Source organism: Oryza glaberrima, chromosome 5, assembly GCF_000147395.1.
Source record: "Oryza glaberrima chromosome 5, OglaRS2, whole genome shotgun sequence".
NCBI classification, from domain to species: Eukaryota; Viridiplantae; Streptophyta; class Magnoliopsida; order Poales; family Poaceae; genus Oryza; species Oryza glaberrima.
The window spans coordinates 3,781,263-3,803,610 of NC_068330.1; the positions used below are offsets into that span (position 1 = coordinate 3,781,263).

Consider the following 22,348-nt stretch of genomic DNA (forward strand, 5'->3'; position numbering starts at 1 on the left):
TAAACCCTAAAATCAACTTCAAAATTCAAATTTGATTGTGATAAGCTAACAAGTAGTCTCCACTGTCCAGAAGACACATTGTTCAACACACCCAGGAGACAAAAGTTAGGCAGTTAGCCATAGCCATTGAGTTCCACTGACATGATTTCAGCAGCTACCACATAAAACATTACATTGAAGCTAAAATATGCTTATGGGAAATACAGTAATGCCAATTTGTGTGTGACGAAAAAGAATAATTAGTTATAGACGAGTATGCTCTCAACATGTTCTACGATTGTGGTAATATCTTTTATGCGAGCCAGTATCCGATACATCAAATATTCTAGACAATCTAATAAAAAGAGTACCCTTCCTCAACTAGTACATATCATTTCAGCACTGACGAACTAATATAAACTCCCATGCAAAACAGAACTAATACAAACTCCCATGTAAAGTGAACAAAATAGCTGTACTATGCATGACCAGGGGAGGGGATCCAATGGGAGAAAAACAGTAAACAATGTAATATGAAGTCTCAACAAATATTGACATAAATAAGCATTACCTGATGAGGAAATAATGTAATATGAAATCTCAACAAATATTGAGAGAAATAAGCTTTTCCTGATGAGGAAATAAGCAACAACATAAACTGATATTAGTCATGCATAACTCACCAGAATATATGTTTATAGGATATAGCATCCATTGTTAAATGATAAATGCTAGAGGGTTTTTGACACCGCAAACAATCAAATACAAATCATTATTACAAAATCCGAATAAAGTTCTAAGTTACTGAAAAGTTGGCCCAGAAAGTGCGGTTGCAGAATGCACTCAACAACCTACAACAATGTAGCACAACATCAGAAAGATCTACCAAGTTGCTGCTGATCTTATCAACATCCTAAAACCAATGTCATAATTAAGGTTAACAAACCAAGTGTTCACCTATGCAAGTACGATGATCAATGCCCATCTGCCAATGATTCTGAGTACAAGGGAACATATGGAAGATACAGAAGCCAGTCGGAACTACCTCCAATCCCACATATAAAACACACTTCTCTGCTCTCCATTTCATAGGACATGAGTATTTTGCTATGCGGCAAAACCAAGAAAATGATATTCCCTTCCGGATGAATTGAGACAACTTTGTAGTCATGACCAAAAAGGAGTCTCTTGGTTCGAAATAGATGTAAATGGCTGACAGTGTGCTTCCAGATCCACTGTTCACTGCTGTAGTCCTCAAGAACCCATACTGATACTTTATATGGTTCATCGTGATCGGTGTTTACAAAATACAGAGAACCCTGAGACAGGCCAATGAATCCCTCACCAATTCCATCGAAAGGCTCAACTAGACTTTGTGGCATAGGAATGGTCCTCCAAGCGTTCCCCTCCACGTCAACCGCTGCCACCACATACTCCAGAGTGATCAAATGCAGCACACCATCAAAAAACACGCTATTCCATTCATCGCGTATCCTGATTTCCCAGTCCCAACCATTGTCCTTGTGACTCCATTCTCCAGTTACGGATGAGTAGATTTCCACCCCTTTGACATGGCCATCAAAGTCGTCGTCATCATCGACATTCCCATCGGCATCCCCAGCACCATCCTCCACGAACTCAAACACATGAAAGTGCGAGGAGGAGACCACTGGATCGAACCCCAAACGAGCAGTCTGCACCTTGTCAGACCAGCCGGAATCAGGCAGGATGACCCATTGTTCAGTGGCAGGATTAACCACAAGGTAATCAAATCTCCGTGGATCTGCGAGCCTCCAGCAGCGGCACAGGAGGAGGCCATTGCAGCTGTCAAGGACGTTGAGAAACTCGCACTTGGGCAGGAAGGGGAGCGAGGGGTCAACAAATGGGCGGCCTTCCCCTGTGACGTTGGTGAAGGTGTCGGAGTAGAAGAAGCCGACAATGGCGTCGCCGAGGTGATACCGCGGCAGCAGGTGACGGTGGTCGGGGTGGGAGATGACGCGGCGCCACCGCCTGGAGACGCACTTGGATCGGCAGAGCGACTTGTAGGGCACGCGCCAGAGGATCTCAACGAGGAGGTCGTCGGTGAGCTTCTCCGCCGGCGGCGGGATCCACCCCCTGCGCCCATCCCTGGAATCCCCCTCCGCCATGGCTGCGCGAGCGACAGAGATAGAGAGATCAGGGATGCAAAAGGATTAGGAAATGGAGGTGAAACCAATCCACAGTGCGGCGGCTTTAGAAATGCGCATACCGGAGGAGGAGGAGGCGGGCGGAGCTAGGGACGGCGGCGGTCTGGATCCGGCGCTCCGGTACGAGTCGAGTCGACGGCGGCGAGGCGAGGGTTTCTGGTTGCGGCGACGCCGCCGTGCGCTTCGATCACGCGGGGAAGGAAAGAGAGGCGAAGTGGGCCACGATGCGGTAGAATTTGAGCCTTGGGCTGGTTTTGTTTTATGGGCCTGGAATGAAGTTGTCTCGTTTCTGCATTCTTGCCTTGGAAAAAAAGTCTGATTTAGCTCCCTTGCTTCATAAGTCGCGTGTTTGGTTTCCCGGCTCGTACTTGGCTCGCATCTCGGATGAGCAGGAACGGCCGAATCTAGCTTCGCTGCTCGTCCTGGCTCCACGCATATGCAACCGCGCCGCAGCCGCGCGTGCAAGCGCCGTACCCACGCATGCAGGGAGAGGCGATGGGGTCACCAACGGGGATTTGGATCCTCTACCTTCACGGCTTGAAGGCACGAGCGTGCAGTCGGCACCTCATCCACCGTTCAAATAATCCAATGGCTCACGTCGCCTGTGCACGTCTGAATGGATATCTGTCTGTCAAAGCCCACGAAGCACCACTGCTATATTTCAGTCCGAATATCAATGATGTTTGCATTATAAATTTCGTAATTTTTCTTATCAATCCTATGCTCTAATCATAATTTTTCTTTTGCTTTTATGATGTGACTTGACATTGCGTCATACTCCCTCCATTAGTTCCCAAAATAAAAACTTTTCATGTGGAAAAAAACTAATTACACAGTGTGCGTATAAATTGCGAGATGAATCTTTTAAGCCTAATTGCACCATGATTTAACAATGTGGTGCTACAGTAAACGTTTACTAATGACGAATTAATTAGGCTTAATAAATTTGTCTTGCAGTTTCCTAGCGAAATCTGTAATTTGTTTTGTTATTAGACTATGTTTAGTATTTCAAATGTGTGTCCGTATATCTGATGTGACAACCAAACCTAAAAATTTTCTCCAACTAAACAAGGCCTAAGTCGCTTGACTTTTTTTTCTAGTCAAACTTCTTTTTTTTACTTTTTAACACAAAAAAATATATTATAAAAATATATTCAACGTTAGATTTAATAAAACTAATTTGATATTTTATATATTACTATTTTTTATATAAATTAGTCAAACTTAAGGATTTTTTACTAGAAAAAAAGTCAAATGACTTATAATATGAAAAAGATGGAGAACTACTTTGTAATGAATTAGTGTTGTTATTTGAAAATTTCGGTTTTCTTGTATTTTTAATTTGGTGATATCATCCATTTTTTTTCATGTGTATTAGCACTAATATAGTTTGTAAGTTTCTTTAGCTCGCGTACACTTCCCAGACCAAAACAACCATCGTGGGATTTTTTTTTTCGATAGAACCATCGTGGTCTTTCACAGACAAATTTATTCGTCTGTTTAAGCACACATGCGACGTGAGCCGTTGGATTACTTCAATGGTGGATAAGGGGCTGACTGCATGCTCGTGCCTTCACTCTGCGAAGGCAGACGATCCAAATCCCACCAACGGAGGGTGCTGATCGGCGACTAGTCGCGCGGCCGCGCACGCGTGTGATCAGCGCCCCCCCCCTCCCCGTTCTAGTCTCTTCTACTCCTATACAGGAGTACTATCTATATACGTATTATGTATATACTATATACGCATACGTATAAACTTTGTATTTATGTATACAAAGTTTATGTATAAACTTTGTATTTATGTATACAAAGTTTATATGTATGTATATATAGTATATATACACGCGTATATATATATATACACACTTTATTGTATAAAAAATATAAAAAAATATACACACGTATATAAAGTTTGTGTGCGTATGTATAAAAAACACAAAAAATATACGTATGCAAACTTTCTATACATCTATATCAAATTTGTGTACATACGTATAAAACTAAAAAAAAACACTTATACAAACCTTGTATATGCGAATGCAAACTTTACATACGCGTATGTAAAGTCTGTATACATACAAAGTTTGTATTTATACATATAAAACGTATTTGAAAAAAACTAATAATGACGCGGAAAGAAAAAAAGAAAAGCAAAAAAAAAGAAACCGTAAATTATGGAAAGAAAAAACAGAAAAAGAAAAGAAAATCGCAAACTAGTGAACTACATCTACGGAAAAAAAAACAGAAAAAAAAGAAGGAAACCGCCCAAAAACAAAATCACGCGCCGTCCGCCGCCCCCCTCTCCACGCGCGACACGCGTCCAGTCACGCGGGGAGAGCGCGCGCGACTGGTCGCGGAGGATTAGCTTTCTCGGTCACGAACACCACCCTGTCTCCCTCCTCATTTCTTCCGTCTTCTCCTCTCTTCGCTATCGCCGGCCACAGCCACCAGTTGTGACCATCTCCATCCCTACCAGCCAGATCTAGCTGCAAGTCCACGGCGGCGAACATGCCTGGCTGAGTGGCACGAGCGTCGCGGCTAGCTACCGGCGGCGACAAGCTCCTCTGCGAGCTCTCTTCTCCTTTTCTTTTTTTTTCTTTTTCTTTCTTTTTTCAGTGTCTTACTGACAGTGTCTTAAATTATTATCGCCAGTAACTACAATATCAATTCTTTATATATTCTGCTTAAATCTGGTACAATATACCATAAATAAATAGCTTTTAGATGATAAGAATTTTCACTCTCAAGGAAAGAAAATACTCCTACCTACTTTCCGTACAACCAACCAAATCTCTCCCAAACCATATTTTTGATGCAAGCAACCAAACAAAATCTCACGCTAACCCGGCTAAACAAATACAACCAACCAAACAGCTATATGTGTATCTACTTAACCATGCCAAACTCAGCCTGAATAAGGGAGATAGGCTAGGCTAAGAAGATGCGAGCAACCAAACACACCCAAGGGGACTTACAATGGGTTACCAAGTTTTGGTGGACCTCACATGCCACCTAGACAAAGAACAATATTAGCCACATATTTTACAGTGCAAGTTGCTTATAGTGGATCCCACAGTACACTTTACTTTACTTTTTACTTCCCTTTTTTTTTCACGGCCATAGCTCCAACAACCTGAATGAGATACAGCCAAATTAATGAAAGAAATGATACTAGTTTGTGATGCCATCGAATCAGGTTGGACACCATCTTGCTGGCTTTTACAGGCTTTCAGTTTCCACACAAAAACTTTTCACCATGTCATATTGAATGTTTGGACACATATATGAAGTACTAAATATAAAAAAAATTATTTACATAGATTGCGTATAAATTGTGAGACGAATATTTTAAACCTTATTGCTCCATGATTTTACAATATGATGCTAATAATGGATTAATTAAGCTTAATAAATTCATCTCGCAGTTTACAGGCGAAATCTGTAATTTATTTTATTATTAGTCTACATTTAATATTTCAAAAGTATGTCCGTATATCCGATGTAACACGCTAAAACTTTTCACCATGAAACTAAACATGCCATAGTTTGTACGCACACTTGTACATACTGAAGCCACTATTTTAATCACTTCTAAAAGGATTTGCGTAAAATTTGTCTCGAATTTGCGATCTGCAGAAATTTTTTTAAAACAATAACAAAGATCGATTGAATTCTGGAGAGATTTAATGCAGCATTATTATTGCCATTGTCGTCTACTACAGTTAACACTCGCATATGCAACTAAAAATTCACGCGACTTCTGATGCCACTGATGGCGACACCATCTTGCCATGGCCACCGGCGATGCCCCCCGGCGACGGCGGTGGCGGCGGATCAACCACAACCATGTCCCTCCTCCGCGCGACGTGCCAGACCATGTCGGCGAGGTCGCGCGCCGACGACCCGCCGTCGGCCATCGCCGCCCTGGCCTCCGCCGCGAGCTCCCTCGCCCTCCCGCGCCTCGCCGCCGCCGCCGCCCCGTCGCCCATCAGCTCCTCCACCGCGCTCGCCACCTCGCCGCTCCGCACCTGCACCGGGGAGTTCACGGCGTCGACGTGCGTGACGGGCACCTTCACGCCGGCGCCGAGCACGTCGACGGCGAGGCACTCGTTGAGGAACTGGTCGCCGAAGAGCGGCCATGTCAGGAGCGGCACGCCATGGGAGAGCGACTCCACCGTCGAGTTCCAGCCGCAGTGGGTGAGGAAGCCGCCCACCGCCGGGTGCGACAGGATGGTCACCTGCGGCGCCCACCCGCGGATGACGAGTCCACGGTCCGCCACCACCCGCGCGTCGAGGCCGGCGGCGGCGGCGGCGTCGGCGTCGGTGTCCTTGGTCACCCAGATGAACGGCCGGTGCGACGCCTCCAGGCCGGCGGCGAGCTCGGCGGCTTGCGGTGGATTCAGGCGGGCGATGCTGCCGAAGCTGACGTAGAGCACGGACGCCGGTGGGCGCGCGTCGAGCCACGAGACGACGCGCGCGGCGTCGACGGCGGCGCGGTTGCCGCGCGCCGCCGTGGCCTCGGCGTCGGCGTCGAGCAGGCAAAGCGGGCAGACCGCCCACACGTTCCGGGCGCCGCCGCCGAGCACCTCCGCGTAGCGGCGGACGAACGCGTCCTCGAAGGCGGCGCAGGTGTTGAACACCAGCCCGTCGGCGGTGGCCTCGGCGTCGAGCGTGTCTTGCCGGTGGCTCTCCAGCCCGGGCCAGTGGAAGAGCCCCAGCGACGACGCCCTGTTCGTCGTCACGGCGCGCGGCGCCGGCAAGTCCGGCACGTCGAACGGCTCAAGGTCGCCGGCGACGCGGTCGTACACGCCGTGCCTCGCCAGGTTATGCACCGCGAGGATGTACAGCGCCGACAGGCCATGGAACACGAGCCGCGGCACGCCGAGCCGCCGCGCGACGCCGGCCGTCCACGGGCTGCACGAGTCGGCGACGACGCAGTCCGGCCGCCGCGGCAGCGCGCGGAGGAACGCCTCGAGCGGCGCGGCGAGCCGCCACACGGCGTCGGTGAACGTCTTGAACTGGCTCATGTCCGCCACCATGTCGTAGCTCTCGCACCCGGCGGCGAGCCCCAGCGCCGGCCCGGGGAACTCCAGCACGGAGACGTCGACGGCGAGGCCGGAACGCGCGGCGTGCGCGACGGCCGCCCGGTGGCGCGCGGCCATGACGGGCGTAAGCACGACGGTGACGCGCGCGCCGCCGCCGCCATGGCCGGCGATGAGGCGCGCCATGTCCATCATCGGGATGACGTGTCCCTGCGCCGGGAGCGGCACGAGCACGAAGTGGAGGGGCGCCGCCGCCATGGCCACGCTGTCCTCAGAGCTCGCTGGCTTCCGCGATTTTATGGGCGGAGAAGACGGGGATGAGAGCGCCATGAATCGCAAGAGGACAGGCGGCGAGATAGGGGATGATCTCACGGCAATGGCGACGGCGACGGCGACGTGGATTCGCCGGCGGAGGCGCGGCCACGGGTGCAAGTGAAATACAAGGTGGCCACGGCTTCCATGGACGCCACAGAAGTACGTAGGTTTGGTCTCTTATATAAAAGAAATGGAAAAGAAAAAAAAGCACACTCCCTGTATTCGTTTATGGTTGGCACCAGACACTATTCATATTTAAATTTTAACCGCTCGTTGTTTTTGAAAAAAATAAAAGGTTATAAAGACTTGAAATGATGTTATATTATTAAAGTGTGTTATAAATCTTTTATTTGTCATAGGCTAACCATTTAAAATTTATTAGTTTGAATAGTGATGGTAGATTTTTTTTCTTGAAGAATTAGGTGTCATTTTTTAACCATTAAGAAGAGAACAAAGTTACAAAGGAGAAGAAAAACCTCTCTGCAAGAGCCAATTACAAACGCACAAGCACAAAGGTAGAAACTAAAGAACCAGCACGTTCAACATGCAGGCCATGTAAAAAAATACCATTCTCTAAAAAAAAAAAAAGCACCACACACTATTTAAATTTAATATTTAATCACTCGTTATTTTTAAAAATAAAAGTGTTAACGATAAAATTTGGTATGTCCCGAAGTCATCATCGGTCTAGAGCTAATATCGGCTTCAGAGTCCTAGATCGGCCGGTGGAATTATCAAGTCGCCAAGATTTGGTTAAGGAAATTAATCAATTAAAGGAAGTTTATTCAGAATAGACCGAGTTTAAGGAGGATGCATCATGACAGCTTATTTATTAATTAAGAAGAATATGTTAATTTCCTTTTTATCTTTAGGAAAGTATGTTTAGTGTCCGATAAGAACTTTACGTTTTTCCTTTTATCTTTAGGAAAGTTTGTATCATGTCCAATAAGGACTAGTATCTACCCACGGATACAATACAACTACTATCGGTGTATTGCCACCCTCTTTTCCAAGATTTTTATTTATCAACCGGAGGAACTTGGCACTTGACGCGAGGCTGCATCGTTTTTCGATCTCCGGCGAAGGGGTAAGTCCTACGTTCTGTCGGCCCTGGCAATTGTATCGGCTATATTGGTGTTGTTCAAGACTGTATCGCTTCGACCTCTTAGATCACTCTGATTCGGTTGATATATTTGCCTACTTATTTATCATATATCTTAGTTAATCTAAGTTGATTATTCAATTTACTTGTATCGATCAGATCTTTTATAGGGTTTTGTCGATATCGGCTAAATTATTTTGTTGATTTAGATTAGCTAAGGTATCCAACATCCTGAAAATCAGTCAAACGCTTAATTGTCTATTCTTTTTATACTTAGTGCTGCATCAATTGGGTTTGACCTACTAAGTCGTGCTTAGAACAATAATCTCTAGCCTGCTGTTTGATTTCCAATAATGGTTTCATTGGGGTTTCAGTCAATGATTTATCAGGACATTGCATCGGCATACAAGTATTACATACAAGTTGGTTTTAGTCGATTGCAACAAATGTTTCACTTATTATATAATATTGTAAATTTAATGACATCGGACCTCTAGCCGATGTATGCTTTAACCTTCGAATCAACGCTTATTCTATCATATCATTATTTGCCGATTCGTTTCTATTGGATTATATTATTGTTTCACTATATTATTATCAGCCGATTGTCTTTATATCATTATTTACTTAAGTGTCAAAAATCTACATTGGACATATAGCTAATCACTCAAAACCCTATCGACATCGGCTGGTATCGACATCGGTTAGCATCGACATCGGCTGGTATCGCTCCATCGGCTTGTCGGCCGATCGACTCTTTGATCTGCTATTTATATATCTTGTTAGTTGCAAGATCAAACTGACATACACGCCCACATCTCATTAATATTTAGGACCTGCACTGGAACTAAGTAGATCTCCCAGATCATTGTGTTCGTCGATTTAGTTCGCGCCAATACAGATCTGGCACCATCGGCCGAGCACGAATTTTTCGTCAACAAAAAGTTATAAAGACTTGAAATGATGCCGTATTATTAAATTGTGTTATAGTACATCGTAAATATAACCAACTTTTATCTGTCATAGGTTAACTATTTAAAAATTATTAGTTTAAATAGTGATGGTCGATTTTTTCTCGAAGAATTAGGTGTCATTTTTTTAACTATTAAGAAGAGAAGAAAGTTACAAAGGAGAAGAAAAACCTATCTGCAAGAGCCAATTACAAATGCACAAGCACAAAGCTAAGAAACTAAGGCCTTGTTTAGTTCCCAATAAATTTTGTCCAAAAACATCACATCAAATCTTTGAACACATACATGGATCAGCATTAAATATAGATAAAAAAAACTAATTGCACAGTTTGCATGGAAATCACGAGACAAATCTTTTGAGCCTAATTAGTCCATGATTAACCATAAGTGATACAGTAACCTAATGATGGATTAATTATGCTTAATAAATTCGTTTCGCGGTTTTCATTCGTGTCCGAAAACCTCTCCCGACATCCGATCAAACGTCCGATGTGATATAAAAAAAATTCTTTTCGTGAACTAAACATACTTAAAGAAAACAACTGCGATCAAAACCAACTCTACGAGTATAGACTGTGTGCCACAAGGACGCTAGAAAATGCATATTATTGTCCTTTCTAGAACGATGAAAACCCAGTTCCACCCATTCATGTACAAGTTGATCTTTTAAAAAAAAATTATAGTTCTTCTCTCTCAGATATACGCTACATGGAAGACATTTTTACAGCGGCTTCTTTTGACGAAGGCACCCACTGAAGAAATACAAAATTATCTTAGCGAAGACTTACATTTTTACTTTCAGTGGTCAAAAAACTAGGGCTAGAGAAACATAACACCATGAAACAAAACCCAAAAGGCAATTCTATTATTGAGATCAAAATTTGGTTGTTCCCACGCGTTATGATCAATGTTCTAAATCTCCGGCTAAGGCTTTTAGCGGTTGTACTCTCCCACAGCTAAGAGTAAGAGCAGCTATAGCTACAGCGAAAGCATTTAGCGGTTTTCTAAAATATAAGAAAATATTAAAAAATTTGACAGAAATTTGAGCTAAAAATTGACATATCACTTATTTCGTTGCACATAGAGTTCATCATCGATTCATACTTCATAGATGGAGTTCATAGTTCCTAACTCATACTTTCATAGTTCATACTAGATCATACAAATACAGGGCACTTGAGTTCATAGTTATAAATTTAACAGTTCATAGTTGGTAAAATATCCTATGCACACAAGCTCTCACGTGTACATACGTACACACCAACTAACAAATGTCAAAAAAATATAGAAAAATTACTTTCAATAGTATTATATCTAGGGGTAAAATTTTAACCTCAAATTTATTATATTTTAGCCATACCAAAAAAATCTGATAGTTTTAAGGTTATAATTCTGTCAGAATTTTATCTTTTTTTACTCTCTGTGTAGAATGAATTTGAAGATACTACTTTGCACTTAGATATAATACTATTGGAAGTACAAGTATGAATTTTCTAGAATTTTTTATGATAATTTTTAGTTGGTGTACATGGTGTGTATACACGAGGATCTGTGTGCATAGGATATGTCCCCTTCCTAGTTCACTGTAAACATATCACTTGAGTTCTTGACACAAATAATAAATATTTAATCACAAGAAGTCAGGAACATGACCATTAATTAACAAAATAAGAACAACAAGTTCGTAAATTAGAATATTGTATTCCACTATTCAGATTCAGAGACTGTTCAAATTGATGCTATTTTCAACCATACCATTTTTTGGTAAAGTTATCAAAAAAGTGTCTACGTTTAGTTTGTTGCCAAATTTATCTAAATGCATTGTCAAAATTTGGTAAGGTTTATTTTGGCTACAATCTGAACAGGCCCTTAGAGACACAATGAGACTTATCAGAATCGGAGGATCCCACTGAAACGTCTCCAGCGCCATTGCCATCACCATTTTCTGAGTCAGATGATGAAGGTCCAGGCTGCATTGTAGCATCATTCGTCAAAGAGTGCACGCTCTTGATTTTCTTCTTTCTAGGGCGCACATGCCTCTTCCTTTTTCATTGAGCTTGTGATGATTCTCCCTGTGATGCTCCATCTTGTGGATCATGTTCAGCGAGCTCATTAGAAAGAGGTACAATATCACCGCTAAGTGCAGCTAAATTCGACTATTTTTGCGGCTATCTCTGGCTAAATGCAACTATTAGCGTCCGATAAACTATAGCGTCAAAGTTTGTGTATCCTAGCTATTCCCCTCCCCATCTGCTATCTCCAGCTATAGCTCATTGGCTAGTATTGATAACAAATAAATATAATACTCATGAAGATCAATTAACCACCTAGTAATATGAGCATCGAAGGATCATAAATAAATTTTTAAAAATAATTATCCTCAATTCTGGAAATTATATCCATGATCAAATGGAACCAATTAGGATATGAGTGCAGAACACACAACTACGATCTACGGCACTACCCATAATCCTTTTATCAGAGTATAAATTGGTCAGGGTATGAAAAAAAAGAGTAAAGGGGAGTTCGGGAGGGCAGCTCAAGATAGTTTTTTTTGGCACGCAAAACAAGACAAGTGGTTAATAAATGACTGATCGAGTATTAATTATTACAAACTTAAAAAAATAAATTTATTTAATTTTTTAAAAAACTTTTATATAAAAACTTTTGCACAAAACATACTGTTTAACAATTCGAGAGATTTTTCTTTAAGCCCAAACTCACTCTAAGGGCCTATCTGGGAGAGCTTCTAGCAGCTGCAGCTTCTCCTAGAATCTCCAGTTGCCAGAAGCTTCCCAAACAGTCCAGCTTTTTACCTAGATTCTGAGAATTTGTAGTTGTAGAATCTAGAAAATGAACTAGAAACCAGAAGCTGGGTTTCTCACCAGCTAGCTTCTTAGCAGCTGCTTTTCAGAATCTTAACCTCCCCCAAACAGGCCCTAAGGCTATTAATCTCCCCCAAACAGGCCCTAAGGCTAGGTTCGTTAATGCATGTTTACAACTCACTCCCCCTCGTTTTCCGCTCGCACGTTTCCCAAACTGTTAAACGGTGTGTTTTTGCAAAAATTTTCTACATGAAAGTTGCTTTAAAAAATCATATGAATCCATTTTTCAAATTTATTTTAACTAATACTTAATTAATTATGCGCTAAACGTTGCTTCGATTACGTGCTAAGGAGTGAGGGTCAGCCTAAGTACTCAGCCAAAGAAATTCAAGTCATATATGCTGTGATTTTAAAACTAAAATCTCATTCATCTCATCTCCAAAACTAAGACCCAGGAAACCCTAGGCATAATATGGAGACATAGAGTACTACACCTAACGGAAGTTTTTATCTGTAGTCTTCAGAAGTCGAAGAAGCTTGATTGTTTCATCCTCCAGTTTCTAGCGAGCGACAAGCTGATCATGAATTCCATCTGCTGATCTGCTTGCTGTTCATCATTCATTGGCCCATAGACCATAGTACGATGCATCCAAGATATGATAATTTGGCTCGGAAAATAGGACTTTGTACCTGTAAAGATTGTAGGATCATCTGTTCTGTTCTGGAGTTGCTGACGTTTCTTGGTTTTGGTTGGTACCAAATTTCACACCCAAACTGGAGGAGCAGAGAAGCCTACCAATTACTACAAGACAATCTCTTTTCTACTACCTTCCACTACATCTTTTTCACTGAATTTGATGTATGTGTTCGATCACTAGTTGATCTCTTTCTGTACAGATTGGTTCCCTACAAGACTTAGAAATCTTGTGGGCAACAATGAAAAGGACAACCATGTTCTGAAAGTTTCATCAGCTTTCTCTATTTGATTGGATACTCTAGCACAACTCTTCATGAATGTCCAGAAAGACTGGAAGTTGATTTGCGCAAAATAGCGTGTGCATGTGTAACCCACAAATCATTTACTGATTGAGAACCATTTTTGTATTTGAATTGTTCACTGCTTTAACCTGAGCTGTTTGTCTGGATCCTACATGTGTTCAGCAAAGTTCTTAGGGTACAACAGAAGAATAATATGGGCACATTTAAAGGAAGATTTTCAGCATACTTTTGAAAGGAACAAAATCATGTAGCTACACAAAGAAACATCTAATTTAGAATCTTAAGTCCAAGGATCGATTCCCTACCTCAATGATATCCAGAGATTACCATGCTATTTTCAATTAAAGAAAAAGGAGCAGCAGCTGGAACATGCATCAAACTCCGCAAAGTATAACCCACAAAGAAGAAACAAAAAAAAAACAGACTTTTTTTTAGAATAATCCAAATTCAAACATTTTATTTCGATAATCTCTGTTATGAAAGAATGCTACTCGCTTCCAAGCATACTCCAAACCGGTTATCTTCTGAAGCTATCCATACTTATTTTCATGATGGAACCAGTAAAATCCTGCCAGGATGACATTGCTTGCCTATAGCCATTCAAGTGTCAGTGTAAAACTGTAGAAAACTTTTTCCCTGATAAATTTTTATATCAATCTTGCCCTGATACCTCACATTATGACGAAATGATCAATTGCAACATTGATCTTGTTTGTGGAAATGACACGCACTAGTCTACATAAGTCAGCATTTCCATAAGTTAGCATTTCCAAGTCCTTAGTATTGACTGTTCAGTCAACATATGTCGACGTTTTTCTAAGATACTCCCTCCATCCCAAAATGTTTGACGCTGTTGGCTTTTTTAAAAATGTTTAACCGTTCGTCTTATTCAAAAAATTTAAGTAATTATTAATTCTTTTCCTATCATTTGATTTATTGTTAAATATACTTTCATGTATATATATAGTTTTATACATTTCACAAAAGTTTTTGAATAAGACGAACGGTCAAACATGTTTAAAAAAGTCAATGGCGTTAAATATTTAGGGAAGGAGGGAGTAACTTGGTAGAGAAGGTTGCTCACCTGTCGCTATTAGATAAACAAATGCAAAAATGTAGCGCAGGTTCCTCTTCTCATCCAGAACTTAAAAAAAAAGAAGAAGAAGTACTATGCTATTCCAAAACTGTGAGCTTGCACAGTCGCATGGTACTACACTAATAGCAGGAGAATATTATATTAGCAGTGATCCATAGAGGATTATGTCATAGCCACTCTGCATTAGTCAAGGGGTCAATGTGTTTAAGTAAATTGATCAAGCAAGTTGCATACCCATGGGAGAGCAGAATCCATATGCCCACATAGATAATCCAGACACCAATCTCTTCTTCATCTCTGCATTTGGGTAAAGGTTTAGATAGGTAGCCATGAACAGCTTAGATGATGCTCCAAAGCCACACTTTGTATTGATACCATTCATGGCACAAGGCCACACCATCCCCATGATTGACATGGCACATCTCCTAGCCAAGCATGGCGCCATGGTCAGCTTCATCACCACCCCGGTCAACGCGGCACGGATTCAATCCACCATTGACAGGGCAAGAGAGCTCAATATCCCAATCCGGTTTGTTCCCCTCCGGCTCCCCTGTGCCGAGGTAGGATTGCTCGACGGTTGCGAGAACGTCGACGAGATCTTGGAGAAAGACCAGGTGATGAAGATGACAGACGCCTATGGCATGCTGCACAAGCCTCTGGTGCTGTATCTCCAAGAGCAGAGCGTCCCACCTTCCTGCATAGTTTCAGACCTGTGTCAGCCATGGACAGGAGATGTAGCAAGAGAGCTTGGGATCCCCAGGTTGATGTTCAATGGCTTCTGCGCCTTCGCCTCGCTCTGCAGGTAAAATCAGTGATCTCTCATCAACATCAGCTCCTTTCATCTCAGGCTTACTGAGCAAGCTTGTGTCAATGTTTTTTCTTTTTTTTTTATAGATAATGGAAATGGTTTACATCTCCCGCCTCTGCCGACAGGCACACAACCAATAAGTTTTTGTGTCAATGTTCTAGGTATCTAATTCATCAAGATAAGGTCTTTGAGAATGTGCCTGATGGAGATGAACTCGTTATCCTCCCTGGATTCCCTCATCATCTTGAGGTATCAAAGGCAAGGTCACCAGGGAACTTCAACTCACCAGGTTTTGAGAAATTCCGCGCGAAGATCCTGGACGAGGAACGGAGAGCTGACAGTGTTGTTACTAACAGTTTCTATGAGCTAGAGCCATTGTATGTGGATTCATATCAGAAGATGATAGGCAAGAGAGTATGGACCATTGGACCAATGTTCCTCTGCAATACTGATAGAAGCACAATAGCAGACAGGGGCGCTAAAAGGCATCAGTTAATCAAAAGCATTGTATGGAATGGATCGATTCGATGCAGAATGGATCGGTTCTTTACGTTAGTTTTGGAAGCATGGCGCGTACTGTATTTTTGCAGCTTGAGGAGATTGCACTGGGTTTGGAGGCTTCAAAGAGACCATTTCTTTGGGTGATCAAATCTGACAATATGCCTTCTGAGACTGATAAACTGTTTCTGCCTGAAGGGTTTGAGGAGAGAACAAGAGGCAGAGGTCTCATAATACAAGGTTGGGCACCGCAGGCTTTGATCCTCTCCCATCCATCCGTGGGGGGTTTCGTGACACACTGCGGGTGGAACTCGAAGATAGAAGGGGTATCAGCCGGGTTGCCGATGATCACATGGCCACATTGTGCAGAGCAATTCCTGAATGAGGAGCTGATAATGAATGCTCTGAAAGTAGGGTTGGCTGTGGGTGTGCAGAGCATAACAAACAGGACAATGAAGGCTCATGAGATTTCTGTAGTGAAGAGGGATCAGATAGAGAGAGCTGTGGTAGAACTAATGGGAGATGAGACAGGTGCAGAGGAGAGAAGAGCAAGAGCTAAGGAACTGAAGGAGAAGGCTAGAAAGGCTATAGATGAAGGATCATCTTACAACAATGTAAGGCAGCTGATTGAATACATCTCGAGCAGGGGAACAAGAACAGATGTTCAGTGATGTGTTCTTTTATATCACCTTTTCTTATGGGTAATATCAGTATTTTGATAAGAATAAATGGTTCACGTCCAAATCAGTTGCTTTCTTGTATGATGACATATCGTTTATTCGCAAAGTTCAACATACCAACCTTACGATTGAATATTACTGTCCTTTCTCTATTATGCTCCGATTTGCATTGAGGTGACACTCATTTTGTGCAACTGATCAACTGCTTGATAAATTTTAAAGATATAACTTGGGTGCAAACTGAGTTATTATTGCATTAAAATGGAACAGTTATGAGAGAAACAACAATAGGATAACAGAATTTCTTAACCTTAATTTGATTTATAACTACAATAGCTCTGCAGTAGCTCAAAAAAGGGCACAATTTAGCATATTAACCATAAACTGACCCTTATTCTCTTGTTCTTATTTCTAATGCCCACATACTGTAAGCACAAACAATGTTCACCAGAAGTGATTCGAAAAATCCAGCTGCATTATCCAGCTATTTTGCATTCTACTTCCCTAATAAGTACTTGAGTGATAAATTGTAATCAGTTGCAACATATCAGTAAAAATGAAGGAATTCAGTACTTGTTACTTGTTCTACTGAAGCAAACAAGTAGTCGATATGAAACATTTCAGACAAACTATAGTAACGAACACAATGCCACAACATTTTAGAGACTGACAACAAAAATGGACTGCTTCAGATTGTTCTCAAGAACTTAAGGAGATGCATTCTAAGACCATTATCAAAAGAGAAAGTAGGGAAAATAGTAGGAAGAAAAGGAACCTGGAAAGGTAACCAAGGTTGAGGATCAAATAGATTAAAGCTAAAATCTGTCAAAATGTAATTTACCTGGTTTATCTAAGCAGCAGATCACACAATTGTTAACAGCTTTTGCATATCCTTGAGAACACAACACACTGAGCACTTGGCAGTTGGCACCAGTTTACTAGATAAGGCATATTTACTGCTAAAAAAGTTCATTCATCGCAAACTGGAGCACATTAGATTATCAGATAATCATGGGTTTTTCATTATGGTCCAGCATGATTCCTGTACAGCATAGTAAAAAAAAAATAGTACTACCTAGTAGCTATACAGCAATACAAATTATCAAAAATTTGTTGGTTTTACCACGGATAATTGGTCATTGGTTACTCAAGCAATCTTTATAGACTAATGTACAACAAAATAATTATTCCATTATCTCATAAAAAAACAAAAAAAAAATATATTCACATGTATGCTAACCTGATAACAATATTGCCTCTCGTTCTGCACTGACGAATACGGAGGTTAGCAAGTTTTCCATTTTATTTAAGAAACAGCATTTCTTCATCCTTCTCCATGATCTTGAGAAATTGTATTTATACGCATGAGGTATATACATTGCAGACCGTAGTTGAAATGCAGTTATCTTCCAGACTTTTACAGGTCTCAGTCGCACACTACGCTTCATTGGACTAAGAAAGAGATCTATCCAGCTACAAGTCCAAGAATATAAAACCATTGCACAAAATGGATCTTCCTTTGGGCTTTGCTCATGTATGGCTGTACCCATTATTGCTTGTCTAAGCAGCAGAGACAAGCATGTACAACCTTTGCACCCACACTACTGGTCAAAACTAATGCACCCCACCTTATCCTCACAATCCAGTTTAAGAAGTCACTCTTCACAATTCACTTATCTCTGTACTACGACGAACAAATCGAACCCCCAACAAGCACATGCCTGAGTCCTGAAGCTAATGCAGTCTTCCAACAAATCACTGTCAGTCTTCCGTTATCAACCAGACCACGGACATAAAGCCATGAGAACACCGACCGAATTTCTCGCACAATCTGCAATCTGTGAATCCTAGATCGCCACCTTATGTAACATTCCACGCATCACCTGGCATTTAGTCAAATCAAAATCAATGGATTAACCCAGGATCCAGAGAGATTACCCATGCCATCGCAGAGACAACCTTCCTGCCTATGAAATCAGGTTGCACATGCCCCTCTGTTAAGGATGCCAGATTTGCGATCGGCCTATGTGTGTCCACCACGGTGAAGTTGTCTGCCTGACCCACCACCCACGTTGAGACCAGCCTGCTGCCTGCCTGAATGTGGTGTTAACTTTCAATCATCCAAATCCACGGATCACTCTGCGAATTTGCAGGAATGCAGCCAGTGTACCGAATTACCAATCAGCTCAGCACGACGGCCATGTCTCTCCCATCCAGGACACCGTGCTCAGCGCTGCAAGAACGATTGGCCAGATTCTGTCATGCAGTCATGGCGTCCTCGGCGCGGCGGGCACAACGGCGGCCGGGGAGGAGATCTCAGCAAGGACGACGCGGCAGCGCCGGCGCCAGCTCTCACGCCGCATCCGCACACCCACACACCGTCGCGGTGGACCCCCCGGTCCGGTGGGGAATTCCGTCGAACAGGTCGCGGGCACACGCACGGCGACCGCACCATCCTCCTCCTCCACCGCCGTTGTGATCCAAGAAAGAAAGACAATGATTGACCGTCAGCTCCGGATCGCCAACAGCAGCTGCAGCTGCAGCTCCAGCAGCAGCAATGGTGGTGGTGCAGGTGCAGCCTTGAACAGTGAAGCAAGCAATCACCATTCACAAGACAACAACAGCAACTCAGCAAGGGGGAAGGAAAGGACCACCGTTCCATTGTAGCTACATGGGGGATGCTGGGCTGCAGCCTTTTGAGCTAGCATGCAAGGGACCTTACCTTACCTGCTTTTGGCCATGGTGGTCAGTTGTAGCTAGGGCTAGGCTAGGCCAAACTGCTGCTGCTGCTGACCTCTAAAAGCCATGGCCATGGACATGGACAACAGAGTTAACAGTCTTATTAGTACTCTCTTCGTTTTCTAATAGGGGTGTGTTTAGTTAACGCTAAAATTGAAAGTTTGGTTGAAATCGAAATGATATGATGTAAAAGTTAGAAGTTTGTGTGTGTAGGAAAGCTTTGATGTGATGAAAAAGTTAGAAGTTTGAAGAGATAATCTGGAACTAAACTTGGTCTATATACGACGCCGTTAACTTTTAATATACATTTAACTATACATTTTATTTAAGAAGTAAAAGTTTATATAAGTGTATAAGATATAAATAATACTTTAAATTCTTTTAATGATAAAACAACTTACAACAAAATAAATGATAATTACGTTTTTTAATAAGACGAATGGTAAAATGCGTGTCCAAAAATCAACGATGGCATCTACTCCCTCCGTCTCTAAATATAAGGGATTTTAGGTGGATAGGGCGTATCCAAACTACGAACCTGGATATACTCCTGTCTAGATTTGTAGATTTGTAGTACTAGACTACGTTAAATCAAACCAAAATCCTTTATATTTAAAGACGGAAGGAGTATTTAAAAACGAAGATAGTATCACAAACGGGCAGCATGCAGCAAAGGTCAAGGTGACCAAGATATCAGATCTCCCATGGATTAATTGATTTCCATGCTTGCGCTCGTATTCTATCATTGTCCCTTGATGGCAGTGACTGACATATAGGCTAGGGTTTGACAATACGTCGGTTACTGCAGTAACTAGGTTTATTACCGTCAGGGTGAAAAATGGTAACATCACGATTGTCCCATCAAATTTAAACAAAATTCAAAAGTATCCTGAATTTTGATGGATTTTATCTGTTTTTTCATGGTTTGCCATGGTAACCACGTTTATCGCTAAGGTGTAGTAACCTAGATCAAGATAATAATGTACTTCCTCCGTACTTGTAAAGGAAGTCGTTTAGAGTAATGTTTAAGTCAAATATTAGGAATATAAATTATAAATAACTCTCAAGTTGTTGAGTTTGAAAATATAAATATTATATGAATAGATTTGTCTTTAAAAAATACTTTCATAAAAGTATATATATATTACTTTTCAATAAATATTTTTATAGAAACAAGAAGTTAAACTTGTGTTTTGGAGACCGTGTTACTGTCCAAAACGACTTTTCTTATGAATACGGAGGGAGTAAAACCGGATGTAAGAAATTTTACATGTGCTTGTAGAAGGGAAAGTTATGCTTTTGCCGTGAGGTTGGATGGCACGAATAAAACGCTTTAATTAGCTTCCGTGGGAGTTGAGAAAGCAATCCAGTGATTTACATGAAGTTAAATTTATATGCCAGAATAATAGTTATTGTGGGACTACCACGCGGCAAACAAACATGTATTCGATCGGGCCATCTCGGTGAGATGGCTTAGGCTGTGTTTGGCACATGTATTCCCAACCCCTCTCCTTAGTTTTCCGCCCGCACGCTTTTCAAACTACTAAACGATGGGTTTCTCTTAAAAAAAATTCTATAGAAAAGTTACTTAAAAATCATATTAATCCGTTTTCAAGTTAATTTTAGTTAATACTTAATTAATTATGCGATAGCTGTTTCATTTTTCATGCCGGAGGGATAGACTCCTAACCGGCACAAACGAACGATGCCAAATTAGTTTTATTAAATATAAAATTAAATATATTTTGATATAATATTTGTTTTGTATTGAAAATCTTACTGTATTTTCCTACAAACTTAATTAAACTTTAATAAGTTTGACTAAGAAAAGTCAAACGACTTATAATATAAAATGTAGGGAGTATCCCCTACTTACAGTGAACGAGTTGTAGTATACATTTGACGTAGAATATGAATTGTACTTTTAGTACTAAAAATAATATTGGTGCTTCTTCTACAATAGGGTTTCATATAAATTAGGTACAGTGAATGTGGACCATGGGGGAAAGAGATTCGCTACTATTTGGGCGTACCTCACCAAGAGGACGGCAAACAACACAACCATATGCAATCATGCAACATGGAGTACTCCCTAAGTCTCCAACACACACTAGTGCACGGCGAGAAAGCCAAAATAATGCATCTTTGTTCCGGTAAAACCACTAGTTACGTACAAAACCAAGCACAACTTTGTTTCTGTTTAGATTGATGATATTTTTAACCATATCATTATTTGATAAAATTGATAATTATATGTCTACGTTTACTTTGTTATCAAATATTGGTAATGTGTATATAATTTTGATAATATTATTAAGCCAATCCTATCAAAATTTTGGCAATATTACCAACTTAGGTTTATTTTGGTATCAATCTGAACAAATCCAAATTAAGAGTCGTTAGTTGAGATCCGGATAAAATCAATAGTTACGTACTTAACCAAGCACCACTTTATTTTTGTTTATCAAAATATTGGATAGACCTAAGGACAGACCCAGGCCTCGGACCAGAATGAAAAGTCCACTATGAAATATAGATTTTTACCATATAAATTATAGCTTGGCCTAAAGTCCAATGAGCCAACCCGTCCTTGGATAGACCAGTCGTCAGTCGAGACTGGGGAAGGTAGGAGGCTAGAAAATAATTTATTTTGAAATAAAGTTTGAACACTAAAAATGAATGAGTCTGTTCGGCTGCTCTACACAACCGTTGCCATGCCGCAGCCACTGATAGAAAATATTGTATGGGTTGGCTAAATATCAGTGCAGCCGAACAGAAATAATTTATTTTAGAACGAAGAAAATAAGCATAATTGTTATAAGGTTTATTTAAAACACTAGAATTTAACGAAATATTCATACAAGGGGGCTGCAGCATGTACATATATAAGCAAAACTGGCGAAAAGGCATGTACCCTAGTGGTTATAAGAGCCACCGTAACACCTTAGGTCCTGGGTTCGACTCCTCATTGGAGCGAATTTTCTAGAATTTAACGGCTTTGTGCTTTCAATGGTAGGCGACGTACCCGTCGACAGCGAGGCGCCTATGGTGACTTCGTCAATCTTAAGTATTTCCTTGGCCCAGTCTTTGAAGATGCTTATAGGGGTA

The 22,348-nt window shown here is 41.5% G+C and overlaps 2 protein-coding genes and 1 pseudogene across 2 annotated transcripts; 1 reads left to right on the forward strand and 2 right to left on the reverse strand.

Moving 5' to 3' along the window:
• Positions 1-296: 296 nt before the first annotated feature.
• Positions 297-2,460, reverse strand: LOC127774677 (F-box protein At5g07610-like; annotated as a pseudogene).
• Positions 2,461-5,831: 3,371 nt separating this feature from the next.
• On the reverse strand, positions 5,832-7,720 carry LOC127773084 (UDP-glycosyltransferase 73C2-like). The gene has a single exon (XM_052299098.1). The coding sequence runs from the start codon at positions 7,535-7,537 to the stop codon at positions 5,915-5,917; it is 1,623 nt and encodes a 540-aa protein (XP_052155058.1). The 5' UTR covers positions 7,538-7,720; the 3' UTR covers positions 5,832-5,914.
• A 5,502-nt stretch (positions 7,721-13,222) lies between these two features.
• LOC127772956 (UDP-glycosyltransferase 73D1-like) lies at positions 13,223-16,096 on the forward strand. The gene is made up of 2 exons (XM_052298959.1): positions 13,223-15,317; positions 15,485-16,096. Exons 1-2 carry the CDS (start codon positions 14,845-14,847, stop codon positions 15,966-15,968), a joined length of 957 nt encoding a protein of 318 aa, XP_052154919.1. The 5' UTR covers positions 13,223-14,844; the 3' UTR covers positions 15,969-16,096.
• The last annotated feature ends 6,252 nt before the right edge of the window (positions 16,097-22,348 follow it).

Excerpts from the sequence above, each read along its gene's own strand:
- LOC127773084 (XM_052299098.1), bottom strand. The coding sequence starts at position 7,537 with ATGGCGCTCTCATCCCCGTCTTCTCCGCCCATAAAATCGCGGAAGCCA.
- LOC127772956 (XM_052298959.1), top strand. The coding sequence starts at position 14,845 with ATGAACAGCTTAGATGATGCTCCAAAGCCACACTTTGTATTGATACCA. Across the intron at positions 15,318-15,484 it reads GCCTTCGCCTCGCTCTGCAG|GTATCTAATTCATCAAGATA; the intron begins GTAAAATCAGTG and ends TCAATGTTCTAG.